General features: G+C 41.5%; 1 protein-coding gene across 1 annotated transcript in view; it reads left to right on the plus strand.

Moving 5' to 3' along the window:
- CAMKMT (calmodulin-lysine N-methyltransferase) overlaps positions 1–21,130 on the plus strand; it is a 340,626-nt gene that overhangs the window by 302,023 nt on the left and 17,473 nt on the right. Inside the window, exon 8 of the mRNA XM_084623065.1 lies at positions 16,124–16,198. Within this exon, the coding sequence (XP_084479191.1) occupies positions 16,124–16,198 (75 nt within the window). The remainder of the gene's footprint in view (positions 1–16,123; positions 16,199–21,130) is intronic.

Genomic DNA, 21,130 nt, shown 5'->3' on the forward strand with positions numbered 1-21,130 from the left:
CTGGATGTTTCAGATTGCCATTTATTTTGTATAGGACTTCATTCCTTGTCAAGATTTCAAACCTGGTCTTTTAGATATCAATCAAAAGCACATTTTCCATCCTGTCCTCGTTTACATTTATCTAATGCTTAAGGTCATTTGTGATCATTTGAGTGTATTTCAGCATATGGAATCAGTGAATAATAGATTTCAGCTCCATGCTGTGAAGAAAGATTGTGTTTTTACAAGACATAATGTTTACTGGGTGTTAATAATCGCTAATTAATAAACATATCTAGGCTCCTAAAATGTTGCATTTTAAGGTATAAAAATGTCAAGTGTTTATCTTATTGAGTGCAATAATATTTTCTGCCTTCTCTACATAAAATAATTAAATTATAAAAATAAGTGACGTATTGTACCAAATGCCAAATATACTTTATTTAAAGTTTAGATGTAAATTCTCAGTAAAGTCTTTTCTATGGTTAACGCACCTGTTTTATAAAATACTCTATATTATAACAAATACAAATGTGGCATTCTACTTCTCATAGATAATGCCTATTTTTCATTTCTTCTATATTAATCAAGCTCAGTTTCTCCTTTCAGTATTAAGTCTAAACTCTGCTTAGGTGCTAGCACAAGAGTAGTGAATGGATGAGTCTTTCAACTCCATGATGTATTAAGAAGATACTTAATTAAGATACTTGCTACTGTCTCAAAGCTACAAGGAAACCTGAAAGAGTAGATGGAATGGCTTCAGTACTATAACCACTTTTTGGACTTTCCCACCTCATAGAATGTTAGCCATTTAAGGCTAGACTGGCAAATGCACAAGAAAATATACTGTACTACAGGGAACAATCTACTAGTGGCATTGGGACGTGGACTTAGATAACATACTGTACACTTCTTTGTTTATTTATTTAGACTCATACAAATTATAAAACAAGCACCCATCCAATTCTCTGGAACTCTTGAGAACTCTGTTATACTTTATGACAATAGATATTAAGGTAAACAATTTACTCCAGGGGTAACTGGTCTACTGTACAGTTATGTATTTATTTGTAGTGTCTAGAAGGGTAGTCAGGATTCCTTGCTAATGCTTATTGGTGATATGTAATAATAATGCCACTAAATTACTACGTGCTAATAGATAGTTGCAAGAGTTGGACAAATTATTCATGCTGCATAATGTATTTGATTACTTTAACCCTTTGTCCTGTACCCAAATTATCCATGAACTGAGTTAGGTATGCTCTAGAATTTAACATATGAATGATAACGATTGCAGGTGTTATAATATCAACAATTAGTAGTTCTAATAATCTATTTTAGAATTTTGCACTGCTGCCCATCACCATAGTATCTGAGCACATTCTTCATTAATTAGATTGGCAATAGCAAAGCCTGTAGTGGACTTCAGGAAGTCTCTGGCTCTTTATCTTTTTCACATTACAGAAAGCTCTGCTTGAGGTAGGGTTTTGGGTTTGGAGGTAAGTGGAGAACAGTTGTTGCAAATGTTATTCTAGTTATGGTGGAAAAGCTTTATCAAAGAGGAAGATTTGTATTGTTTTCTAAAGATTGACAGACTCTGGATTGCTCTAATTTCCTGTGGAAATTTGTTTTATAGGCAGAGTCTCCTGATGGAGATGGGTGAATCAGTTCATAAAAGAAAAATCTTATTACTATTATGTATTTATTTATTATTTATGGTAACATCTATGAACCCCATCATGTACCGGGGAATCACTGTGGTAGGTACTACACAAACACATAACAAAGAGGAAGCCCTCCTCCTCAAAGAGTTTACAGTCTAAGAAAAGAGGCAATAAGTTGACACAACAGAAGGACAATGGAAGCACACATGCTTACACACACCTGAATCTTTACTTGGGTTGGATAATACAAAATACTATATGTTAGTTATATATTTGTATTAGTGTGTAGGAATTGCAGTCAAGGATCAGGGCTTCATTGTGCTAGATTCTGTACAAATAAGTGTCAAAAAGACAGTCCTTCCCACAAAGAGCTTACAGTTTAAGTGCATATCTTTCTTCTAAGACTCTGTGTGTTTTACTCATGTGCGGAACAGTAGGAAAATGTCTGCAGATGAACAACTGAGGCAAACAGCTTATGTGACTTATTCAAGGGCACACAACATGTCAGTAGTGGAGCTGGGAATAAAACCCAGAACTCCTGATTCTATGCTTTAACTGCTAGGCCACACATCCCTCAGTCCACTCCCCACACGTCCCTTCCTCCATAACTTGTCTTTCGCCCCTACACTGTCAACATGACAGTGCTTTTCTTTTCCCACAGTGGTTGTCAAATAATCAAACTTCCCAAACTCTCTTCTTCCCTATGACCATCTCATAGGCTTTATCTACCAGAGAATCTTTAGTGATAGGGTGACCATATTTCCCTATGCTGACTACGGGACAACTGGTAAAATTACTCAGATTCAAGTGAGTTCAACAGCAATCAGTCAGAACTATGCAGTACAAATATTCAAATTAACATCAAATTGATTGAGCCCCTGTTAAAAAGAAATACTGCATAGCTGGATTCTTTTTATTTACGTTCCTATCTTTAAGACTTTAGGGTCCAGACAGAGAGGGGTGACACACACACCCTTACCTCCCACATACTCACTGGGAGAAGCGACATACACACACTCCCATATACCTCTCTCACACGGGGGGTGACCGACTGACCTGCCCCTCCCTGCCCGGCGCTCTGCACCCTTCATGCCTGGCTGGGCCCCTGGGATGGACCCGCCTCTCCTGGTACCTGGCGCTGGGTCTTCCCGAGGCAACACGTGGACGGGTGGTATGCAGGGTCACATGCCCCCTCCCGCCCTGATTTCTGCCAGGGTTCACACCAGAATGTGGCCAGCAGCAGCCTTTTGGCACTGTGCGGGAGGGAAGGGATGGGAGCTGCTTCCAGCCACAGGGGAAGAGGAGGCGGGGAAGGGATAACCTGGGCCATGTCTTTGCAGAACTCATCTCTTCTCTCTGGCCCCCTCCCACCCCCCCACACCCCTCCCTGCAATCCCTGTGGCTGGAAGCAGCTTGTCTCTTCCTGCCTGTGCCGTGTCAAAAGGCAGCTAACACCTCCAGGCTGCTGCTGGCCACCTACATAACCCAGCCACCTCCTGTCTGCCCCATGTTACAGTGTGGGCAGGAAGGGGTTAAGCCCTAACAAAGCATTGCGCACCAGGGCCCAGGGAAGCTGACTGCAGGGGCTTCAGCGAACCCGGCCAGAGAAGTGGCTCAGCAGGGGAAGGTGTCTAGGGAATGGAGCAGCCCCGGCGCTCCCTGGGGGCTCCACCCAGAGCAGTGGGGAGGGGGGCGCGAAGAGGGTGCTAAACCCCTGACCAGGAGGCTGCTGTGGAACCTGCAGGTTTGGAGTGGGAACAGGCTGGAAATCACTTCCCAACAGTCCAGAACTTAGCGGCTTCCCCGTGCCTGCGCTGTTCGGGGCTTTGGCACACTCAGGGCTTGGCTTCTCCTGGCCAGTGCCGCAGGCCAGAGGGTCTTGGGTGTTCCCAGGGGCACCAGCCCAGCCAGAGGCAGTGGGAGAAGCAAGGAGCCTGCCAGCCAGGCTGTTGGTGAGCTCAGCGCTCTGACCAGAGGCTGGTTTTCCACACAGTGCTGGGAGTGGGACGTGCCCGCCGGGGGTGGGGTGGGGATTTGGAGGAGCAGTGCGGCCTGGGGGGAGGGCGAAGAGGCAAAGCAGGGAGAGGACAGTGAGAGGCAGAGCACATAAAGGGCCGATGGGTGGACAGCAGAGGTGACACATAACCAGCTGCTGCCTGGCACCTGTCTGCCCTTGCCAGCCACTGCAGTTCACAGCACTCAGCCGGTGCTGGCCTGAAGCTGGATGGGAACAGGGCCCTGCTGGCCGAGAGCCGACACGCAGCAGGGGCTGTGCTGATGGACCAGCAGGGGGAGCAGCTGCCCTGTGCGTTGCATCTTTGCACTGCCACTAGCCTTGTACATCCACCCCCGACGTCGGCCATTGGACCTCCCCCCTCACCGCTGGTGGGCGGGCAGCTGGCGAGCAGGGATCCAGCCAGCAGCAGGACCTACCAGTACCGATGGAAGGAGACAGAAAATATGGGACAATTTGCCTGTTTTTAAGAAAAGTCAGGACACCCGCAGGAGGGCTTAAATATGGTACTGTCCCTTTAAAAACGGGACATCTCGTCACACTATTTATTGAAAATCTCACTGCAACCATGTTGCAGGGGCCTGACTGCTATCAGAGTCAAATCTTGCAGCCAGTGGGTTGCACAGTGCATCCTGAAGTGCCCAGCCTCAAGATATGTGGAATTCAGATGTATGGTGGCAACAACAGATGACTTCTAAACTGCTTGGCCTCTGTCAGGATCTTCAGATGCTTGGAAGGGTTTTTGGTGGAGATGTCTACTGGAGGATTAAAGATTGTGGATAGGGAGGGGCCCACACATGGGATTAGGTTAGGACTGGATTTCTGGGCATGCTGTAGGTATTAAACCAGTTGCTTTTTTGGAGCAGGGAAGGAATTTTCTTCTTCTCGCCAAACTGGAGATAGTGGTGTGACATTTTCACCTTCTTCACAGCATCCGGGAGGGTCAGTAGGCTATGTTAGTAATCCTGTACTTCTCACAACTGCATATGATCCAGTGTGCAGTTAAATAAGTGGCCAGTTCCTAGATAAACCCAAGACTCGGAACAGGAATAGGCTGAAGATGGAACATCTCTTAGGGATTCTGCATGGGGAGGGGGTGGGCCTGAATGTCTGGTACAGGAAGGAGCCCTCTTTGCCCTCATCCTGTGTATGAGGGAAGGGTGATGGTAAGTTTCAGTGACGGTGCTTGAACCTCAATTGGTCATTTGGGGCTAAGTAAAGTCTCTACCCCTTAAGGAAGGCAGATCCACTCTAGTCAGTCCTTGCTAGATGTTTTACCCAGTAGTATTGATTTAATAAAGTTTTAAAAGACTTTCTTATATTTTGTCTTTCTTGCTGCTGCTGTGTCCTGGTCAAAATATCTAAAGAACCAAAAAAGAGACAGACCTACAAGCCATATGCAGGAAGAAAAAAAATATATAGGGGGGAAGGAAAAAAATAGCACAAGCAATTTCTGCAACTATAGGAGGAACTCTGTAAGGCCATATTTCTATTGTGTGTACAGCTGTATGTAGCACTGTAGCATAGACTCTTCCGATAATGATGGAAGAGTTTTTCCATTGCTGTAGGTAATCTCCCTCCCCGAATGGCAGTAGCTAGTTGACAAAAGAATTTTCCATCAACCTATACGTGTGTACTTAAAGGGTTGGGTCACTATAGCTATGTGGCTTGGGACGTGAAAAAAATGTCACACCCTTGAGAGCCATAGCTATGTCAGCCTAACTTTTCAGCATAGGCCATGCCTGAATCAAGATTTTTGATTGTGTTAAATCAAATTCCTGATGATGTATCGTGCTGGTCTTCTCTTGGACCATGCAAGCTATGTCTTTAGTATACTTTCAGTTTGCATAGTCCTTTGGTATTTTGTCAGGCTGGAGAGGCAGAGTAGCTGCAGGCAGCCGATATAAGAAAGCTGATGCCTTTCTTTGAAGGAATTTAAGATAAAGTGTGGCTGACAGTTTTTTGTATAAAGTTATGTTTCTATGGTATTCACATCTGTTTTCAATAAACATGAACTAAAATTAACTCATAGGACTAGACAGTTCTTCGTCACAGGATACAAAATTGCCTTCTGTGCTTTGTATCAGTGGTATAATGCTTTACACCTTGCTGAGTTCATAAGCCTGAAGAGGATAGTGTGTCTGTTCTCAAATGGAGAGAGCAGTCCTGACAAGGATGTTATAATGCTGCTGTATTTCTATTTTTTGTTTTTGTTTTTAAAGAAGAATAGGAAATGTTTTGTTTTGGAATAAATCATGCTCTTGGCAAGTCCGTAAAGTACAGCAGAGAGGTCTTTCTATTTCTTTATCTCTCCTACCCCCAATGTGGCACTGAGTTTACCAAGTGAGAAGTTAGAATTTAGAGAGGGCTGTTATTCCTGCTCTTTTTGGTGGATTTCCATCCTTTTTAGCTGTCATACACTGGACATTGCCTCTTCTTGGCTTCCATTAGTAACCATATTCCCATCTTCTCTGTGTATCATGGTGCTGCGCTGATAGATGGTCAACGGATTAGTTTTCCCTGTTTTCAACATGCTGCTCCCCTTCAACAGTGCTCCCAACTAAACAAATCCAGAGACATGAGAAAAATGGGGCAGGCTTTAAATTTTGACAAAATACCATTAGGGACATACAGAAGAATCTTACACGAGGAATAGAGAGGTGTTTTAACCTTTGGATATGTCCTTAGTGTGATCATTACTCAAATACTGTGTCCAGTTCTGATGTATACTCTTTAAAAAGGATTATTGAAAAACTCGAAAGGGTTCAGAAAAGAGACACAAGAATGATTCAAGGTCTAGAAACATCTTACAGTGAGAGACTTAAGGATCTTCAATTTATTCAGCTACTCAAACAGAAGGTTAAGAGATAACTTGATCAGGATCCATAAGTATCTGCATAAGGAGAAGATTTCTAATAGAAGCAGAAGAAAATATGGAAATTGAAGCTAGACAAATTCAAATGTTAAATAAGGTACAGATTTTTATCAGTAAAAGTAATTAACTTTTGGAAGAATTTATCAAGGGCTGTGGTGGATTCTCAAACACTTGAAGTCTTTAAATCAAAACTGGATATATTTCTAAAAGATATGCCCTAGTTTACTCAGAAGCTCTGTGCTTCTTGCAGGAATTACTAAGTGAAATTCTATGGCATGTGGTAAGCAGGAAGTCAGACAAGATGGTCTGGAAGAAAGGAAAGGAAAGGAAAGGAAAGGAAGGAAAGCAGCAGAATACGGACCCTGCACTTCAAAAAAGCAGACTTTGACTCTCTTAGGGGACTGATTGGCAGGATCCCCTGGGAGAATAACATGAAGGGGAAAGTAGTCTAGGAGAGCTGGCTGTATTTTAAAGAATCCTTATTGAGGTTGCAGGAACAAAGTATCCCGATGTGTAGAAAGAATAGTAAATATGGCAGGCGACCAGCTTGGCTTAACAGTGAAATCCTTGCTGATCTTAAACACAAAAAAGAAGCTTACAAAAAGTGGAAGATTGGACAAATGACCAGGGAGGAAATATAAAAATATTGCTCAGGCATGCAGGAGTGAAATCAGGAAGGCCGAATCACACTTGGAGTTGCAGCTAGCAAGGGATGTTAAGAGTAACAAGAATGATTTCTTCAGGTATGTTAGCAACAAGAAGAAGGTCAAAGAAAGTGTGGGCCCCTTACTGAATGAGGGAGGCAACCTAGTGACAGAGGATGTGGAAAAAAGCAAATGTACTCAATGTTTTTTTTGCCTCTGTCTTCACGAACAAGGACAGCTCCCAGACTACTGCACTGGGCAGCACAGCATGGGGAGGAGGTGACCAGCCCTCTGTGGAGAAAGAAGTGGTTCAGGACTATTTAGAAAAGCTGGATGAGCACAAGTCCATGGGGCTGGATGCGCTGCATCCGAGTGTGCTAAAGGAGTTGGTGGATGTGATTGCAGAGCCATTGGCCATTATCTTTGAAAACTCATGGCGAAACGGGGAGGTCCTGGATGACTGAAAAAAGGCTAATGTAGTGCCCATCTTTAAGAAAGGGAAGGAGGATCCGGGGAACTACAGGCCAGTCAGCCTCACCTCAGTCCCTGGAAAAATCATGGAGCAGATCCTCAAGGAAACAATTTTGAAGCACTTAGAGGAGAGGAAAGTGATCAGGAACAGTCAGCATGGGTTCACCAAGGGCAAGTCATGCCTGACTAACCTAATTGCCTTCTATGAGGAGATAACTGGCTCTGTGGATGAGGGGAAAGCAGTGGACGTGTTATTCCTTGACTTTAGCAAAGCTTTTGATATGGTCTCCCACTTGCCAGCAAGTTAAAGAAGGATGAATGGACTATAAGGTGGATATAAAATCATCGGCTAGATCATCGGGCTCAACAAGTAGTGATAAATAAGTAGTGATAAGTAGTGTGTAGTAGGCAGCCGGTATCAAGTGGAGTGCCCCAAGGGTCGGTCCTGGGGTAGGTTTTGTTCAATATCTTCATTTCGGATCTGGAAGATGGCGTGGACTGCACCCTCAGCAAGTTTTCAGGTGACACTAAACTGGGAGGAGTGGTAAATATGCTGGAAGGTAGGGATAGGATACAGAGGGACCTAGACAAATTAGAGTATTGGGCCAAAAGAAATCTGATGAGGTTCAACAAGGACAAGTGCAGAGTCCTGCACTTAGGATGGAAGAATCCCATGCACGGCTACAGACTAGGGACCGAGTGGCTAGGCAGCCGTTCTGCAGAAAAGGACCTAGGGGTTACAGTGGACGAGAAGCTGGATATGAGCCAACAGTGTGCCCTTGTTGCCAAGAAGGCTAACGGCATTTTGAGCTGTATAAATAGGAGCATTGCCAGCAGATCGAGGAACGTGATCATTCCCCTCTATTTGGCATTGGTGAGGCCCCATCTGCAGTACTCTGTCCAGTTTTGGGCCTCACACTACAAGAAGGATGTGGAAAAATTGGCAGAAGTCCAGCAGAGGGTAACAAAAATGATTAGGGGGCTGGAGCGCATGATTTATGAGGAGAGGCTGAGGGAACTGGGATTATTTAGTCTGCAGAAGAGAAGAATGAGGGGGGATTTGATAGCTGCTTTGAACTACCTGAAAGGGAGTTCCAAAGAGGATGGATCTAGACTGTTCTCAGTGGTACCAGATGACAGAACTAGGAGTAATGGTCTCAAGTTGCAGTAGGGGAGGTTTAGGTTGGATCTTAGGAAAAACTTTTTCAGTAGAAAGGTGGTGAAGCACTGGAATGGGTTACCTAGGGAGGTGGTTGAATCTGCTTCCTTAGAGATTTTTAAGGTCAGGCTTGACAAAGCCCTGGCTGGGATGATTTAGTTGGGGATTGGTCTTGCTTTGAGCAGGGGATTGGACTAGATGACCTCCTGAGGTCCCTTCCAACCCTGATATTCTCTGATTCTATGATGATCACTGTGGTCCCTTCTACTCTTAAAATCTAGGAAACTTCTCACCCACATATGCCTCTCTTGCCATCGCCTCCTCCCCTCTCATTCCTTATGGGCCTACCTCTGCTTACTCTTCCCTTCATATCTTTTCTGCTCTCAGTTTTTTATCTTTCATTCTTCCCCTTGTTCATGGAATACCTCCTATTTCCCATCTGGCAAATGCCTGCCTTCCTTCCTTTCCTTCAATTTTCTCCTCTAAATCCATTTATGTGAACTCTTTATACACTGATCTCATCAGTAACACTGTGCCTGTGCCATCCTGTGTTTTGAAATGTATTTTATTATATAATACTGGTTTGAATTAGAATTTAAGAATGTAAGCACCATCCATCCTGTGCACTGCATGAAGCAGGGGTCCTGTGGAAATAGTGAACATGTAAGTAAAGACTGTATCATAATACATATGCACAGGGGGAACAAATTAAGGTTGCATAGGCAACCTTCATTCTGACATTTCCTAATTCCTTATTGCTTGACTTTGCAACTCCATTGTCATTGTTTTAACAAAAGGGTTCTGTTTGTAATATTTATAGACATATATACATTGTTCTTTTATTTTTTTTAAAATGAAATGCACATCAAGTGTGGAACATTTGTGCATGCAACATGGAGAATTGTATCTTAGAAATGGGATATTTATATTCCAAATGGCCTCTTACTTAAACAGATGTGCATTTTGATATGCAGCTGACGTGTGCACAAATTTAGTCAGCCAGTTTGGAAAATTTGGTGCTAAAAATTGTAGCAATGGCTTAATTTAACTGTATCTCTCCTCTCCATCTGAACTTTATTAGAATATGTTGTACAGGTAGTCTCAGCACCAGCCAGCCCCTCCTAAAAGTTCTGATGTTTTTCATTGTTTCTTTATAGTTAATCTATTGCCAGAATGCCTACAGTCACAGCAGGTTACATCAAAACAAAGACAAAAGTGCACACTGGAACAATGCTGTCTCATTAATTTTTTTGGGGGGGGGGAAGAGGGGGGGTAATGTTGAGAATTAATTATTTTCTCAGGCACAGTACTCATCATTGATGAAGTTCATCCCATGTGGAGAACAAGTACAAGACCTAAGCACTTTTTAATTCCCAAAATAGGACCCAAGTGGGATTTCAGTGACCATTGGCCTTGTGCTGGTCCTCTGCAGAAGACTGAATATCACCCAATATCCCCAGACAAAATAATTTGCCAGTATCATTTTGAAAATATAGTCCTAAGATTTTTACTCAGAACCACAGGCATGAAGGAGGCAAGCAATTGTGTCCTCCGGTTTTAAAATAACAACTTTTATCAAGGGAAGCCCAAATTGCTGTCCAGCCTCTTGGCTTATTTATGCAGAACTGAGGAGTATGGACTGAACACTGAGGGGAAACAAGCTGGCCTTCCTGCATGATAATGTGTTAATGACTAGGAACATGCTTGTTTGCACTCACACATGCAGTCATCCACACTGCCTTACACAATCTTTTATACATACTTGCACACACAAAAGCTAATAGTTTTCATAAACTAAAACCTAAATTCACTTACTAAAAAAAGTGGGGAGAGAGGAACCCCAAATGTTGTTGCTCAGATGCCATGTGAAACAAGATTTTGTTTTTTATTTTAAGCAAGTCAACCACATCATTTGCATCTCTTGCACCATTGTTGTTCCCGTCTGATTTTATGCTCTCACTTTCTCTGTGTGTGACTACTACAGCACTAACTTTGTGTCTACTAGAACCTGCATCAGCCTTTGCCCGAACCGCTCAGGGGAAATTGGAGGCATACATAACTTTTGTGATGAATCTACTTATCTTGTTCTGTCAGTGAAAATTATCTATGTGGACACATTAAGAAGACAACCACTGAGTCACAGAAATGAGATAATGCAAACACACCCAAAATAACAGAATCTGCTAAAACATATCTTAATCTGTAGCTTATTTTCCAAGAAATGACAACTATGTGGAGAAGATGGATCTTTGTCTACTATACCTGTCCTTGCAGCATTTGCCATCTTTGATTTGCCTCTTTGAAATGGAAGGAAACATTTTCATGGGCTTTGGTGTGCTTAAAGAAAGGATGCCCTTCTAGTCCTTGTTCTCTCATTTGTCCTTTTCCTGATGTTTTTATCACAGTTCTACTTACTTGACACAAATCACATTCTCTGGATTAGCTATCAATTCAAAAGAGAAAAGAGAAATAAAATATGAAAATGGTTTGATTCTTTTAATTTTTGTGTGTGAATCTATTGCTTTTGAGTGGTGGTGGATTGACAGCAAAGGAGCTTGAAACAGCAGCGTGCATTTCCTCATACTGTTTTACTATGCTTCGTTCCTGATCTGGAAAAGCCATATTTGTGGGTGAGAGGATAGTTCATTCTACATGGCTCATTCAGTCCTTGTCGTCTTTGCTGGGACTGCCATTAAGGTTGCTAATTACAGTAATGGGTTTGGATGTGGCTACTTTTGCTCTGGGAACTGGTCAAGCTCATTTGATATAGACCATATCATCTACTATCAGCTTGGTCTGGATATGAACCAAACCACCCACAGCCTTCCAAACCCCCCGCTCTCCCCCCACTTTTTTAAAAAAGAGAAAAATGGTTAAAATGTTTTTTGTTATATAGTGACCTAAACAAAAACAAAACAAAACAGAAAAATCCACCCCCCTTTTTAAAATGGGGTTCAGATGTGTTTTCACCAAAGCTTGCTTAATTTATTTTAATTGCGGGAACCTAAACCTGAATTTTTTAAGTGGTGCCTATTTATAGTCACCTGACTTAGTTACATTAGAAAGGATTTCCCTTATACTGCCTTGAGCTGCAAAGGTTTTATTTTTAGTGAAAAAGTCTATTTGGATATGGCTTACTCAAAAAGAACCTCATGGAAAACATACTTTCCTAATCTTACAAAATATTCAGCTCTTGCCATCTTGAAGTTTCCCCTCACAAGGTCTATAGAGCTTTTTGTAGCTTTCAAAGCTTTGATTTTACTGGAATAACAAACAAAGTGTAAGCCAACATTTTAAAGTTTCAGAAACTCTCCTGGGAACTCCTTCCTCCTGTGCTCTCTTCTCATCCAAGATGGCTACTTTGAAGAGGGTAGAGAGAGACTATGGCTGTCAGATATTTGAAAGAACAGTATCACCGAGGGTAATGTGTAGAAATGAAGCCAAACTATTCCTCTGGATGTAATTCCAAACTTTTGGGTGCCCAAATATAGATCCAAATATTGTGGCTTGGGACTGTCTCCAATAATTGGTGACTAAAAGCCATTCCTTTGTTCTTTTTACACACTAAAATATAGCATTTCATAGCTGTAAATTTGCACAAAAAGATTATTTATACTGAGCACATTTTAAAATTTCAAAAATGTTCAGAGGACTTCCATCTTCTTAAGAGTGCAGTCAAGATGGCTGACTCACAGCTTTAAAAGCTTCTTTATAGCACAGTATTTAACATGGTAGTACTTTTAAGATAAGGACACTTCTAAAAAAAGTTCATTTAGTCTGGTATATTCCAATCTCACGGTGCTGCCCCTTTGTACTTTCTATGACGGTTTCTTAGTCACTTGTATCCCTTAAGTGCAGAAACAATGGCTCCTTCCTTTAGCCTGCCTCCAATTCCCTCAGCTCTGGCACAGAGGTGAAGAATCATTGATAAAGATGTTCCCTTGCTCATTAGAAGGTTAGTGCCTGAGATGAACTTGGAAATCTTGAGCCTGTGAGTATCTCACTTAATCACGCCAACGGGAACTTCTCCAGCTAATTATTTGTTCAGCACCAGGGTTTCTGAGCTGTCATTTAACCATGCAAATGCCTGTTTGTGCTTGCAGTAGGGGTGGATGTGCAAATTTTGCAGGTGCCAAACTTAGATAATTTGTCCCTAAAATTCTTCTGACTCTTTAGGGCTAGATCAGATGTTTGCATTCTGTGTGCTCAACAGGCAGTAAATGTGGGAGAGCCATTCTCAGGGGAAGGCATCTGTGCCTTCAGTACAGTTCATATAAGGCACAAAGTGTGAGGGTTAAAAAAATTTCCAAACCCTTATTTGGTCTGATCTGATCACTCTTTGTGTGGCAATTAGAACTAAACATGGCCTTTAAGACTCAGCATTCATCTATGAATTTCCAGTTCTGTTTCAGGAGTCTCAAAATTAAAGTGAGAGCTAAAAAACCCACAAAACTTACCTTTACCTTATTTTTCGCCATTCTAACCTAAGTTTCCACGGAAACAGGGTTGAAAAAGCCGCTGGTAGCCAGCAGGCATCCAGCAACTGGGAGTGAGAACTCTCTTTTGTCACTTTTTACTACTGGCTGTCTGCTGAGTACTCAAAGTGCCAGTTTGCAAAGCCACCTAGGTTTGTAAAATCTGTACGACGTTCAATTTGAGGGGGAAATAATAAATTAACCAACTCTTCCCCCCTCCCTCCCCTTGGTTTGGCACAATAAGTTCCAGGAGGGTAAATTGGCTAATGAGTTCTGATCTGTTCAGTTACGCTGATACCAACATAGGCAGAAGCTTTGCCAGCCAATCAGATTTCTCCTTTCGTAATTTCCATTTTATAAAGTTGTATATCTCATTGTCATTTGTGTGTGTGTGTGTGTGTGTGCGTGTGTGAATGCTTATGTTGTAGTACTGTAATTCTTTGTATTGTAGGTAGGGTGACCAAATGTCCCATTTTGTGGCCCAGACAGTCCCTTTTTTAAGCCCTGTCCCGGCCATCCTTTGACTTTTTGGGGGCAAAAGTGGGGCTTTTGTCCCATTTGCTCCTACAACACAAATGCCCACGTCTGTGAAAAAAAAATGGGGTGTGGTGCACAGGAGCATGCGGAGGGCAAGCAGTGATGTCAGCCCCGCGTGGCCCCAAACCCACAGGGGGAGAAGGGACTCAGGCCAGCCCCACACGGTGTCCCTTTTCCCCTTTAGGAAATATGGTCACCCTAATGGAAGGGATATTTGTGTGTGCTTAGGCTGTAGTACTATAATTCTTTGTTTTGCAGGCTCCCATTTTTTGCATTACATAGGCCATGTACCCCCCTTTTCTTATATATACAGGGGACTGGTTTTCAGTGAACATATTATCACTGATTCAGGCCTGCTGAGAGCAATTCCAGGCCCCAGGGCAGAACAGTCCGTGGGCCCCCCAGGCATGCACAAGCCGAGCCTGAGCGGACGCGGTCTGCCTGACATTTGCGCAGTGCTATGCTTGTGCTGGCTGGTGCCCAGCAAGCTGCTGGCTGTGCTGCTGGGCGCGCTTTTCCAGCACGGCCAGGGCTTCCACGTGCCCACCCAGTAGGGTTGCCAACTCTCTAATTGTGCAAACTGAAAGACCCTTGCCCCGCCCCTTCCTTGAGGCCACGCCTTTGTCCCGCCCCTTCTCTGAGCACCTGCCCCCTCCTCACTCCATGTCCTCCCCTCCATTGCTCGCTCTCCCCCACCCTCACTCACTTTCACCAGGCTGGGGTAGGGGGTTGGGGTGTGGGAGGGTGTGTGGGGTGCAGGCTCTGGGAGGGAGTTTGGGTGTAGGAGGGGTCGGGCTCTGGGAGAGAGTTTGGGTGTGGGAGGGGGTTCTGGCTCTGGCAGGGAGTTTGGGTGCGGGGTTTGGGGTCTAGGCTGGAGCAGGGGCTTGGGATGCAGGAGGGGGGTCAGGGAGTTAGCGCTTACCTCGGGCGACTCCCGAAAGTGCCCGGTACACCCCTCTGGCAGTGGCTCCTAGGTGGGGCACCGCCCCCGCAGCTCCCATTGGCCGCAGTTCCTGGCCAATGGGAACTGTGGAGTCGGCACTCAGGGTGGGGACAACATGTGGAGACCCCCTCCCCAGGGGCCACAGGCCCAGGGATGTGCCGGCCACTTCCAGGAACGGCGCGGAGTGAGGGCAGGCTTAGCCCCGCTGGGCTGCCATCAGGAGAAGGGGGCCCCCAGGCTCTTTTAAATTGCCATGGCTCTTTTAAATTGCCCCCTCCCCCCCCCCCCCCCGGTCAGTGGGCCTGTGACTGATTCTCATTTAAATATCAGGAGTAGTGTGTGAATGGAAATGGCTTTTGACCAGAAGTAGAATAGAGCTGCTAGAAAACTGAGGAGTCTGTTTGGTCAAGACCCATAAAAAACAGATAAGTATGTACAAATGGACATAATCAGAACAGACCCTGGTTGCCTCCTTCAGCCCCCACCCCAGGTGTTTTCCCCATAAATGTTTATCTCCTTTCTTTCATGAATAACCAGAAAATGAAAAAAAGGGGAACAGAGTCTGTATAAAAAGAGAGAGAGCTTTGAATCTTTGCATAGGGTAATGTTATTATAAATGTTTCACAAATTCCAATGCTAATTACAGATTTTAATTGGGAGCAAAGTGCGGAAATTCTTCATGACAGCCACACAATACAGCCGCCTTCATAAACAAAACAGAACTTTGAACATATGTGCATTTTTGGCTATTATTAAATGTCTTAGAATTAAATAACTTATCACCTATGAGAGAATAGGTGTTGACAGAGTCAGTACTGGTGTGTTTTTAAGCTTGCCTAAGGCAACATAGCTGGCATTGAAGTTAAGCTTGGCATTCTTTCTCCCCCTCCTTTCTCCCTCAAGCCCAGGAGAATGCTCACTTCATCAATGAGACTTGTCTGCCAGACACAACAGAGATCCTTGAATTCACTACATTTATTTTGCGATTTTGTATTGCAGTCAGATCAACAATGCTTTGATTTAACTACATGATACACAGGTGTTAAGGGCCAAAACATACAGAACAATTCCAGTGGCTCTGGTTCAGAATATACTATTTTTTGGTGATCCAGTGATGAGAAGCTGTATAGACTGTCTTTATGTTTGAATAAAGATATAGTTCTTCAGCTTCAAGATTTCAGAACTAAAAAAGATGTATAATTTTCAAGCATGTTTCAGTATTTTTGTATCTTCCTTTTAAAATGATGTGTATATACTTTAAAAAACAATTTTATATACCACATAACAATAATGTTAATGCTTTAAAAAAATCCAAAGATGAAAAATGTAAGTCTAATTTTTTTAATCTTTTTTTTCCTCTAGCGTTTTACGATGGGATAATGAGACAGATGTCTCTCAACTGGAAGGACATTTTGACATTGTTATGTGTGCTGACTGGTAAGTACATAAAAATCATAAAACTCATCTTAGAAAAAATAGCTTTGCTGGAGTAATTGTACTGCGTTGCTTGCTGATGGCTAAGCAAAGTCAACAAATGAAGCACAAAGCCACCTTAACCTCAACAAATTAATATTCATCTCCATGTGACAGTTATAAGGTAGTCTTCTATCACACAGTAACTTCTACCACATTATTTCCCAAAGATTGATTTTGAGAAGCATTTCCATTTTCTGGAATTGCCTCTGTTTCATGCTTGACGTATCAGTAAATGGACGACTTAGGCAAATTGCAAATAATTATGGCTCAGTGAGGAACAGTCTGGAGAAAAGGGAGTTTATCAACACAAACAGCTCAATTAGCTTACTTCTTAGGAAAGATCTGACTATTGATATAAGGGGATGAATATTTTGCTCCTCAGAAAATCTTTGCAGAGGAAAAAGATTTTCAAAATCTTTTTGCATCACATTCTGTTTCTTAAATCAATTCAACAACAGTATTGATAAGCATACACTGAAAATGATGGTCACATTATTACACAGGTAAATATTGTTAATAATAAGAGAATGCTTAGTACAAATTAGAGCACAATACTTAATTTGTGACTGAATGGTTTCATGTTAAATTCTAATATAGATTCTATTTAAATATATCAATAGATTTGGCTGTGGACACAGACCAATTTTTTATATTGACGGTGCAGATTCATCCTGTCCTCTGAGTGACTGCATGCCCACTTTCAAAACAGTGCATTCTTAATTATAAATGAAGAAAGCTAGAAAATGTAGGTGCAAGTTTCAGTTAAAAAGGGGGAAGATAATTTTAAAAGAAATCCTTCCTTACATAATTCATATTTGTTTTTGATTCTTTAGATTGCCGTAACAGAATAAAAATGTTTCTATTCTGAGGCATGTAATTATTGTAAGAGTCCAAATTCTGAACATAATGACTTCACAGCATAGTTGAATTCAGCAGATTTCTGACTCTTACTAAGAAATAATTAAAAGGAAAAGGGGTGGAGGGGTGGAAGAAACTGTTTATTGTCTTTCTAAACAATGCACTTTTAAATTGGCTTCTCAGAAACATTTTCACTATGTTTGGTGGTGGGGCATTGCTTTTGTTTTTTTTAAAGAAAATTGTTGGGGGGGTTTTCAGAAAAAATATTGATTTTCTTTAATAAGGGGTAAAGAGTATTTATTCATCTTTCGTCCTTTATGGCTACCTATTTCTTGGCTTGTACTGAATGCAACAGTGCTTCCTTTCCCTTAGCATTTAATTTCATAAAAGTTCTTTGTTCCCAAAAAGGACAGAGATGGGTTTCTAACTAATCGCTGATAATGTGCCTCAGAGATGCATCATCTGATTAAAATAAGGAGCTAAACAACACCATATGATTTCAGCAAGTAATTTAGTAAATGCCTTCCTCACCAAATATTAGACTGGATACTCCAGGTTTCATTGCACAGATGAAGTTAATGCTGGGCAGGATTAGATCAGATTAAGTATGAAAGTCAGATCAGAGTGCTGGTGGACATGAGCAGGAGGGCAGTAGTCTTCTCGGAGGCTTAGACAAGGCTCGCATATGGATGTTCTCCAGATTATGTGGGTGAAGCAAGGTCTTGCCAAGAGATTTAGAGTTAAATTTGTTCTTCACACAAATATCAAAACAACCTGGCTGTGCCATCTCTTGTATTCTTGATACTCACACCATGTCATCCTATTTGTACTGGGGAGAATAGCAGAGGGAGCCAGACTTAAGTCATTTTTTCATTAATATTCTTGCCTAATACTCCACCCAGCCTGTTTGGAAATAGTGTACTTTCATTAGGAAACAAAGGATCATACATGACAGATAAAATCCTAATGCATGTTCAATCTCTGGGTTTTGTACATTCATTTTGAAGCATTTAAGATACAGGTAAGTGAATAAATATTTATAGATTTTTAATAAATAGCTACATGAGGGTTCATTTAAAACACAGATTTTTTATACACAAATTACCTTTATATTTAGTGCTCCTAGTGCCAAAATGCAAATATACACCCATTCTTTAATAAGCATGAAATCACTGTAACATTTCTCACTTTTTAAAAATCATTGATTCAATAACAGAAACTAATAATTTACCCAATATGTTACCAGAGTTAGTTAAAAAAATGTAGAATACATTTATCAAAATATCATCTTTTTATTTTCATGTTTTTCTCTCCCAAAGTAAAGAATCACCTCAGAATTGCTGGAGTTATTTTATTTTTCTGAGTTTTGGGGCTGCCATTCCAGAGGAAAAGAAATCACTTTCCATAGAGTTCTTCAGGTGACACCTAAAGTATGCAGTGATAAAAATAGATAGAATAGATTGCATTTAGACCTATCACATAGGTCACTGTCAGTCGATAAAATCTGGGATTAGAATAGAGAAATATAAAGTAAAAATCTGAGTTCAAATATTAGGTACATGGATAAAATCTATGTCTGGTTCTCTGAATAGCTAACCAGTGGTACTGCTTGATCCCATTTACATGAAAACAAGCTCTATTCATTCCAAACCCACACTGAGGTTCAAGTAAAAATATACATGATTACAACAAGCAGCAATTTGTTTATATTCTTAAATCATTCATATATTCATATATTTACATTCAAACATTCATAAACCTTCTGTGCAGGGGTGGAAAATAAGTTATTTCCCTGAACAGACAGCCTATTAGTTCACAGCTACATTTAGTAGCCCAACTTGATTATAAAATAAATAAGAGGCAAACTGTGAAAGCAAGTTAGTTAACCATTCAGGGTTTTGACAATAAAAATAGTTTCATGGTTCAGCAGTTCCAAATAATTTGCAAAATGTCACCTTTGAGATAAAAATAAGGGGAAAAATATTGGAGGGGCCATATCTGTGATAAAGATGCTCTTGAAAAAACATCAGTATACTGGAGTATTTTACTCTTGTGTCCCTAATCTCAGGCTCTTGTGGGGGAGAAGGGGACTTCTCAGCCCACAGGACTTTCAGTGGCACATGTCGTGGGGTGCAATAAATGCAGGCACAGGAATTGTAAAAGTGAGATTGAATAGAATAGAGGAGAGAGAAAGAGATGGGTCCACCCTGTACAGGCCACAAAGAAGACTCTTCTTAGGTTCTTGAGTGCCCCAGATTTCTGGACTTACTGAAAATACAGGATATATTATTTTCCTGATTAAGAAAAAATGAATGTGATGTTATTTTTTTTAATTAAATGTCAAAGAGAAACTTGGGGAGGGTGAGGTTGACGTCAGGGTAAAGGGAAAAATTGTTGGCCTTTCAATTTTCTGTTGTAAACAGCTATGATTGGACTATAGGTTCAGACTAAGCATATCGGTAGTCCCATCAAAATCAGTGAGACTATTCCTGTGTCTAGGCACATGCATAAGTATTTGCATGATGGAAGCCTAGGGGCCCAAATCCACATTCCTTTCACTGCCAAATTTCCCCCTGAAGTCACTGAGGGTTGTGATTCACTGGGAATGCAGGATTGAGCTCCAGTTACTGATTGACTTCATGACATTGGCGTGTACTATACTGTATTTAATATAAGAATTCCTTTCTACCGGAATGCAGTAAGATCTCTGTCCTTGAGTTTAGAGTAACGTGTCATTGTTCATTTTAAGATTACCTTTGTACATGCATTTCAATTGCAGTGAAATCTGATGGTGTGGAAATAAGAATTTTTTTACCTAATGAATGTTTTTCAGAGTATGACAGCTCTACAGTTGAAGCGGCGCAAAAAGATAAATGACTCTGTACATTAGGTGCTGCAAATGATTGCAAGTCATGTCTGAAGTACCATTTGTAAACTATCCCATTGTACTTAGCTTTTGCTGCATATGCTAAAGGAAAAGAGAGTTGACCTGACAGCCTATAAAATATAAACATATGCCCACTGTTCAGAGGCACTAGTAATACTAAGACCCAAAAAGATGGGATAAACCGTATCAGCCTTAACCTAGCTGAGAATTCTTTACTGTTTTTCTTTGTTGTAGCTTACCATTACTTCCACACAGTTTTTGTGTAAGCATTTTTTCTTGTTTTAATGGTAGGTTTTCTTAAAAGGAAAACATTCAGAAAAAAAGAGTTGTTTTAAAAAAAGAAAAAGAAAAGATGGAGCTGACAAAGGTGGCCTATAATTCCATATAGATGTAATATAATAACCACACTGGCTAAGAGCCAGTAACCCTACTCCAGCTTCTTTACTGCTTGGACCAAACACTTCTGTCCTGACCTGTAAAATGCTTGTGTTCCTATCCTGGGTCTCTGCTATCAGAGACTTCCTATTACAGAAATCTGAGGCATTTTGTTTTGTGGACAAAAATTCATTAGGAGCTTGGTTAAGAAGACTATCAAACCACTGATGAGCTAAGCCAAATTTGAAGTGCAGTTTCCAGAAATGAAAGACAAGTGCAATATACCAGCATATCACTTAATTCAGGGGTTCTCTGAATTTTTTTGGTGGCAGAATGTGCCACACTGACACTTTTTCCTAAAATTATTTATTTTTCCTAAAGTTAATAAAGTAATATGCACATATATACATCCAAATCATTGTAATTTATTTATGTAAGGTTTTGGGTTTTTTTTTGCAGACTCAATAATAAAAATAATGCACAGTTATTTCTACTCTTTACTGGATCTAACAGAATAGAAACACAAATAAGGTGCTTTGCACAGTTCTTGTCTTTTGTTTCTTTTGCTTTTTTTGGTAAAAGTGGTTGTCTGTACAATAATTCTGAAGTAAATTTAAAAATGCTTTGACATAATAGAAGTCCAAACAATAATGAAAACCGTATCTGGGTGGCTTGGGTCTGGGGAGGGGAGGCATGGCTGTGGCTGGGCCCGAGCTTCTCCGGGCAGGTGATGGGGCTCGGGGCTTTGGATGGACTGGAGCTTCTCTGGCTGA

This window comes from Lepidochelys olivacea (assembly GCF_965140295.1).
Source record: "Lepidochelys olivacea isolate rLepOli2 genome assembly, chromosome: 3".
NCBI classification, from domain to species: Eukaryota; Metazoa; Chordata; order Testudines; family Cheloniidae; genus Lepidochelys; species Lepidochelys olivacea.